The following is an 8,211-nucleotide window of genomic DNA, read 5'->3' as shown; positions in this document are numbered from 1 at the left end:
TTCGGGAAAAGTATTTGTTTGAAATGTCTTTCGGCGAAATCTGGCCATGTAAACTTCATTATTTGTATTTTTGGTTAATACATGAACTTTAAAACTGCTCTTCCTTTGTGTCAATGTGGAACTCTCGCTTTAAGATGTCTAAGTATTCAACGATTTGAAGAAATCTGCATAACAATTGGACATTATGTCATCTTCTACAGGCGCGCGAATTAACACAATAGTTCGAAATCTCACTCGGTTTGTAACAGCGGGTTCATAGTATACAGTGCAGTTGGCCCCGTTGTCAATACGATGGAATGTGCATAGCCGTTAACAGCCCGAGTTTGATGGGCAGTTCTGCCGGTCGGACACCAAACCAAGTCGTGGTTTTTATTTTAGCAGTTTGAGGCTTCAAGAGAGACTTCATGATGGGTGTGACAGAGGTGAGAACAAATAATACTAGGACTTTTTAGGTTAAGATTTGCAGTAAGCTTCTATTAAGATGAACATATATTGGGGCAGATAGGGACAATATTTGGGGTAAATTGTGCCATTGATGAAACAAGAATGGAACATAATCTAAACTTGCAAGTTAGATACACACATTTTGAGATAAAGTGAACACATTACTATAACACTATTTGGTTAAAGCAAATATACATATTGAAACCTCGCCATGCAATGCCTCAAATCTCATACAGCCACAATATGTTCCGAGGGAGATGTTTGGCGATATTGCGATGTCCCCGTGAAAACAATTGTAGAATAAAAAGCAAATGACGAATATCTTTTTCAGGAAAGGTTTCTGTATGGCGCCACCACATTTTCATTTGATATGAAATAGTATAGCATCCAATTTTCAGAACATACTCTAACTGTGTGCCAAGTTGCACCTCCTTAATAATTTTAAACAACAATTAAAATTCAGGCACAGTTGGTGTATAGTAGTGTATTGCCCCGCCTTTATACACCTCTGGGACCCCGGTTGGAATCCTACCTGGGGCACTAGTCGGGATTGGGGTTTCCAGTCACTACTTGAATGCGTGGATTTTCCCTGAGGTTTTCTCTGGGGTTTTCCTCCCACATCTATATAATAATAATACAAAAATAATAATAATAAAATTAAAAAAAATCTTATATGTCTTCTGTCTTCTCGTTTGGCCTTAGTAAGAGCGTTGAGAATTATATAGATCCAGACCACCAAATTCCACCATAGTTGTGTTGTAGATTAAATTAGGACCTTATTTCTGCAGTTATATTCTTTGTCATGATCCTTTTTATTCAGAACTTTGCTGAGTACCAGCGTAGGTGATGTAACTCATGCTGTTCTTAGATAGCTCTTAAAATGCACATTTTTAACTTAAACAAATATATGAAAAACTGAATACGTAAATGAAATAGTTTGATGGTATAAATTGTTAATATTTTCATTATTTTCTTGATCGTCACACCACAGTTTGTTTCAAACAACATCAAGTTTGTCTGGCACTCGGCACCAGTACAGCTGGCCGTGCTCGCTCTCGAGTTAATGGCCCACTATGCAGCCTCTGCGTTGGAGTCACTGGTGGGTTTGGAAGGGCCGAAAACCCCGGTGACCACCCCTCAAGACCCGGACAAGAAGGCAAATCATGAAAACCCGATGGAAGAGAACACAGATAAAGATAGGGCCAAATTCAAAAGTTATGTGGTAAGTTATTTGTGTCCAAAGGGTGGAAATTTGATCGGGGATAAAGAAAATGTACTTTCCCGAGCTCAGTGAAAACAAAATCAAAGGCATATTACTCGAGTGGGATTCGAACCCACGAACTTTGTAATTATCTGTATCTACCTTGTATAATAAATTTGGGCCATACGTTATAGGTGCATAGTATACGTCTTATGTAAATATGAAGCAATTTTCAGACAATTTTTTGTAAAGAGGCGTTCAATAGCAACAAATTAGTAAGTGAGTCATAAATTGTACCAAGTCCTATTTCTCTTACGTCTTTCTGGTCTAAGTTTTGATGGTAACAATACATTTTTTGTTGAACAGGGTGGTGCTAGTCTAATGGCAAGACTCAAAACTTACTCGATTCAAGCTGTGCAAGTTTTGGTGAGTGATGGCGATGTTTTAGTATGGATTCTTAATTGTATCTAATTAACCCAGTTTTATCAATGAGAACAAGTATAATGTTATTTTACTGAATATGATCTTCGTTGACTGATCTATTTTGTACAATCCATTTGAAAAAAAGTAATATAAATTAAATATTTTCTTTGAAACCCTCTTGAACCTTATCAGAAACTTTTTGTCATTGTCGATACTGAATTGTAAATGTAATTGGATGCCTTTGTCTTTTTATTTCTATGCCACATTTATATGCAGTCATTTGTTTTACATGCAAAATATACTTCTTTCTTGGTAACGCATGACAATTGGTACTATTCACTGCCTTTCATATTGTTGATTTTTTGTTTGGGAGATTTTTTTTTAAAGGCAGTGGACACTTTTGGTAATTACTCAAAATAATTATTGGCATAAAACCTTACTTGGTGATGAGTAATAGGGAGAGGTTGCTGGTATAAAACATTGTGAGAAACGGCACCCTCTGAAGTGCCATAGTTTTAGAGAAAGAAGTAATTTTCCACGAATTTGATTTCGAGACCTCAGATTTAGAACTAGAGGTCTCGAAATCAACCATCTAAATGCACACAACTTCGTGTGACAAGGGCGTTTTTTCTTTAATTATTATCTCGCAAGTTCGATGACCGATTGAGCTCAAATTTTCACAGATTTGTTATATTATGCTTGTGTTGAGATACACCAACTGTGAAGGCTAGTCTTTAACAATTACCAATAGTGTCCACTGCCTTTGAACTTAGGTCGACCTAAAGTAGACATGTTTCTTTTGGCATATTACCAATGTTAACCAATATTGAACTATTTCCCAAAAAAGAATATAGAAAAACGTCATTATGGATTGAATTGAAATGGCAAAATAACCAGATTGGAAAGCTTGAATGTGGGCCTATCATAGAACATGGCAGCCCGCAGTATTTCCCCATAGGAGATAGACCTACCACAGATGTAGTATTCTCCTGTTTTTTTCTTATCCCCCTTTCACTTTTAATTCACACCGTTTTCAATGGGTGTGTTCGATTAGCTTCGCTGGGTCGACCCTGGTCTGCCCCCGGTACTTTCGAATAGCTTTGGCGTCATTCCAGGCAGGGGCTCACCCGGGTCAGCCCCCAGTGCCCTGCTTGTGGAGTGGGTCACTTTGTGCTGTCCCCAGGTGCATGACGTCACCCTGAGAGGATGAGTGATCGTTCGATTAGCTCTTGTCAGGGATTTACCCGAGTGAGCACCACGGGGTCGCCACAGGGAGGCTAACCGAAGGGTGCCTAAGATAAAAACAAGGCAATATTATGAACACAAATCATTTAGGCTAATTCAAATACTATTATTTCTCTAGGTTGTGCTACTGAGATGTGTTGAACATTGGCTGCGCTCTCTCGTTGACCAGGCGCCCTCTGTTGACGCATCAGTCGAGGAACGGCGTAGGGTGGTGGCCAAGAAGAGACTCGAACAACTCAGTTTAATGACCAGAGTCTGCCGGTGCGCCCTCTACGCCGTGACCGATACCCTACGTGACATAGGCGTGACGGTACAGTGGCTTGAAAGTGCTAAAGGGACACTTCACGTGTCCGGGAACAGTGAGTTTAAATTTGGATATTTCGAAGATTTACCACAACACATTTTTTTTTAACATTCTCAACAATGGATTCTTGTGTACAAGCTACACATTATAGAGTTTCTACAAAAATTTCCTTGTGGACACCCAAGTCTTTAGAATGTCCTTATGGCGTCATTTTGTTTTCCCTATCTTGTTTTTTCAACACAGGTGTGCCGATTCCCACAAAATGATTGTCCCAAAACCACTTTGAATGACCAACCGTATCAATTATTTATCTTAAAATCCGTTTTCTTGATTGGTATTGCAGAGAAAGTTGACAACAGCCCAGTGAAGGGACGAACCTCTGTCACTCCAACCAAACGAAAAGACTTTGAAGAGAGTGATGACGAAGAGGAGGAGACAGGATTACTGGATGAGTTAGAGAGGAGCTACGATTCTCAAGAAGATGAAGATTATGAGGTAGGTGCTTGGCGCCCCCTCCCCCAGCCCACCCCCCCCCTTCGAAAAAACCCTATCCAAAACAAGCAACAGAAAAAACTTCAACAACAGCAAACGATCTACACTGTGTATTATTTCATTGCTATTATGAGCTCTATAGGGGCATACTGATGGTGCATATTCGATGGTTATCTCAGTGGCGTTACACTGTCCCCTGGTGTATGTCCCAAGGTGCCCCCATTTGCAATCTGGGCCCAATTTCATAGAGCTGCTTAGCACGAAAAATTTGCTTAGCATGAAATTTCTTCCTTGATAAAAACAGGATTACAAACACAACATTTGCTGCATATTTCTTGTTACTGGTATTCAGCTTTTGTTTGCTTATCCTGAAAATCACGTGGAAATTTGGTATGTAACCCTGTTTTATCAAGGAAGAAACTTCATGCTAAGTATTTTTTTGTGCTTAGCAGCTCTATGAAATTGGGCCATGGACGTTTGAGGTTAAATTGTTATTAGCCTTGTGCCAATTCCAATGTTAAAGACAAATAATATACGAATCTGCATGCAGAAAATGTACTGTTTTTTTTTCTCATAAAAGAGTAACCTATTTTTTGTAAGTATTTAAATTGCATAAACAAGAGCACCAAAATGTTTTTTTTAAGGGGAAATGTGTTAACGAAAGCTACGCTTGTTTTGGGCCAGAAGTACCCCATGGAGTAACTGTGCACCCCTTATAGCCCCCCCCCTTAAATGACACATATAGTTTTGCCTCTGGTAGTAATCCATTTCGTCATTCACAGCCACCATGCGATGCCGATGTCAGCACAGACTCTGAGGAATACAATGATGATGGGCAGACAGATGACGAGGGGTTGGAACTCAGCGGTGCCGAGGACCCCACTAAGCCCCTTGGTCCTCGTCGGGTATCCATCCCGGTAGCAAGTGCAGCACAGACTGCTGGCGAGAAGGTCAAAGTTCAACCAGTAAAGGGTGAGTTTCCTGTTTCAGAGTATGTGATCAAACCTCTTGGCAAAATTTCATAGAGCTCCTTAAGCACAAAAAGTAGCTAAGCACAACAAAATTATGCTTACCAGGAAAAGGTTACCATCCAAACTACCATGTCACATGTACAATTTGTGACTGGTACCCTGCTCATTTCTGCTTACCCATCAATTTGTTAGGCAATATTTTCTGCTTATTAAAGCAGCTGTATGAAGTTTAGCCAAGATTGCATGGTAAGTATTTTGTAATAGTCTGGTGACTTGATTAAGTTCCCCCATCTATATAAAGCAACATCAAACTCTCAGACGATTGTACAATATTTAACTTGGCAGAGTCTGTAGGAGCAGCAGAAGCCGCAGGAGAACAGCAGGAAGATGATAAATTGACGCTCATGGAGCAACTGAACAAGAGTTATGATTCACAAGACGATACAGACTATGTCGTAAGTAAATCAATGTGTATAGTCTCTTTTCGGGCCGCAAATGAAAGTCTCAAAACTTCTTAAACTATCAAATGTGACTAAACGTCGCTTGACAAAGTACAAAGATTGGGGGAATTAGTTTTAAGTCAGATAAGATACTTTAAAGTGTAGATTCGTTACTTCATTGTGCTCGCCTTCGGCTCATATATTCACGAATCTACACTTTCTCATCCATTTATGCATTCATTAATTTATTATTATTCATCGTGATAAAAAAAACATGAAATTTCATTCCCTATGTCGTAATATAAAATATCTTGAAATACAAACAAGAATTACTCTTAAAAGTACATCACACTAAACTAAAAAAATAAGAAATAAAAAAAAACACTATAAAAACATTTTCTGACTGGTGTAATATTTCGTGGTGATTTTCAGCCACCGAATGATGATGACGCCAGCACGGACTCAGAGGAATTCAATGCCGGCGAGACAGAGAGCGATCTCTCTGACCCCGGTTCAACAGAGGAGCCCATTGCACCACGCAGAGGCAAGACTACCACAGCAACAACCAAAGAGGCTACCGATGAAGCCGCCCAAGGGACGGCCAGCGTCCAAGGGAAGGCCAGCGTCCAAGGGACGGCCAGCGTCCAAGGGACGGCCAGCGTCCAAGGCAAGGCCAGCGTCCAAGGGACGGCCAGCGTCCACCCGATCAAAGCTCCTTCTTCTTCTGAGAATAGGTTGAAGATGAAGAATGGAGTGACGGAGAACGGGGCGAAGGCTGTGATGGAGACTAAGTTTCCAAAGGTCGACCCCGTGAAACAAAAGACGTCAAAGTTGGACAGAACCCCCTAAAAAACACAACGGTTACCAAAATCCAAGTAAAGAAAAGAAGTGAAGGAAAATGGTACAAGATTCAAACAAAATTTCTCTAATTTTTCGGCCATTTTGATTCCGGGTGTGTAACTTGTAATGGAATACCTTCTGAGTCGTTTGGTGGCAGCGTAATTACCATTATGTGTGCACTAGTATTAATGATAAGCTTTACTCAAATATAGTGTAAGTGTGATACGACTTATGTCATGAAAGAGGACAATAGAATAATAATTAGTATTTTGCTTTAAAAGTGTGTATGGTTTGATAAGTGGTTTGTTAATAATATTTTTCTAATTGAATGGGAAATTGAAAAAAATACAGGTGGACTATTTTTCTATCATGATAGTACTAATAATATATTCTGGATTTAAAATACCTTGAATTTCTATTATTAATAAATTATTTTTCCCTGGAGAAGATGAGTAAAGGTCAGTTTTTATTGTGTTTGTTTGTTCTTTCGGGGTTTTTTTTCCAAAGAAAAAATCTTTAAAAAAAAAACTATTATCGGTTACGAGTGTTCACAGCCAAATTTCGTTTTGTTTCATTAACACGCATTCCAATTCAAGTATCAAGCAATTTCCAAAATTTAATCAAACTACTGCAGTTGCGTTTAGCCGCGATTGCGTTTATTTTTCGGTTTACTTTGATGTCATTCTTCTAAATAGGGTTCTTCAATCAATCTTTATTTATAGACATTCAAAACTTTGTTTCCATCATTCTGTAACTGTAGTTGAATTTCAACTACCTATTTGCGTAAAATCAAACTGAAGGTTGACTCATCTTTCTTTTGCTGCTGACTTTTGTGAAACCGAATGGTAATACGAATAATTGCGTACAAAAGTCTTTATAATAGCGCCCTCTTTTGAATCATTTTCTTCCATCCAATGTTTATTCCATGGGGGGGGGGGGGGGGGTGGGGGCTCCATTGAATCCCTTTGGGAAATATATCCTAAGGGCACTGGGCAACTATAGAAAAAGATTTAACCAGATTAGTCAAGCCACTGTTACTTATAAGTACGACTGTAAAGCACCACCCTTTTAAAGAATGTTCATAAAAACGTTCTGAATAAACCTTCTAAATCCGTCTCACGTATAACAATAGATACATGATCATTGTTTGATAAGTTAAGCGGGGGAGAGGCTAGAGGAGTACGATTAAAAAGAATGCGCTATCAAAAGAAGTTTGTACACAGTTCGCCATACGTGGGAGGGGGGTGCAGATTCTCCTGCCACACCGGTGTCGCATGCAATTATGTCCTCTATGCAATACAATCCGGAGGACATTATTGCATATGCAATAATGTCCGCCGGACGGTTTTGCATATGCAATCGTGTCCACCCAGATGCTGCTGCATAATGCACTTGTGTCCGCCCGGACAAATTTGCATTATGCAGTTGTGTCCGCCCCTGTGCAAAACCGTCCTTGCAGTAAATTAAACGCCCTTGGTCGACGGAACACGTTCGCCATTTTTTTTTCACAAGCTAAGTGCCTATCATTAATGACACGGGAAATCTTCGGCCGTTTGGTATTCGCAATCATAAAATACACGCTGCATATTTATATAGGTTCAGTGCATGCACGCTCGCTAACTCGTGCACATACACGTACAGTCGTGTACATGTCCACCGGACGGTTTCTGCATAGCCCCGAACACGATTGCACATGCAAAAGTGTCCGGAGCGGACAGTACTACTTGGCTGACGCCGGCCTTGCCTTAAGTGACGGTGACAGGGCGAGATGGCTGTTTAGTGTTGAATGGTCTATCAACCACAGCCATCAACCCCAAAGCCAACACCACTCAGCAACTGCAAACAAGAACA

At 39.9% G+C, this 8,211-nt stretch overlaps 1 protein-coding gene across 1 annotated transcript; it reads left to right on the top strand.

Moving 5' to 3' along the window:
* The first annotated feature begins 313 nt into the window (after nucleotides 1-313).
* Nucleotides 314-6,369, top strand: LOC117295707. The gene is made up of 8 exons (XM_033778422.1): nucleotides 314-422; nucleotides 1,436-1,666; nucleotides 2,012-2,071; nucleotides 3,432-3,672; nucleotides 3,961-4,112; nucleotides 4,892-5,081; nucleotides 5,426-5,535; nucleotides 5,953-6,369. Exons 1-8 carry the CDS (start codon nucleotides 405-407, stop codon nucleotides 6,367-6,369), a joined length of 1,419 nt encoding a protein of 472 aa, XP_033634313.1. The 5' UTR covers nucleotides 314-404.
* The last annotated feature ends 1,842 nt before the right edge of the window (nucleotides 6,370-8,211 follow it).

The sequence above is a fragment of the Asterias rubens genome, chromosome 10, assembly GCF_902459465.1.
Source record: "Asterias rubens chromosome 10, eAstRub1.3, whole genome shotgun sequence".
NCBI classification, from domain to species: domain Eukaryota; kingdom Metazoa; phylum Echinodermata; class Asteroidea; order Forcipulatida; family Asteriidae; genus Asterias; species Asterias rubens.
This window is presented reverse-complemented; position numbering and strand designations above follow the sequence as displayed.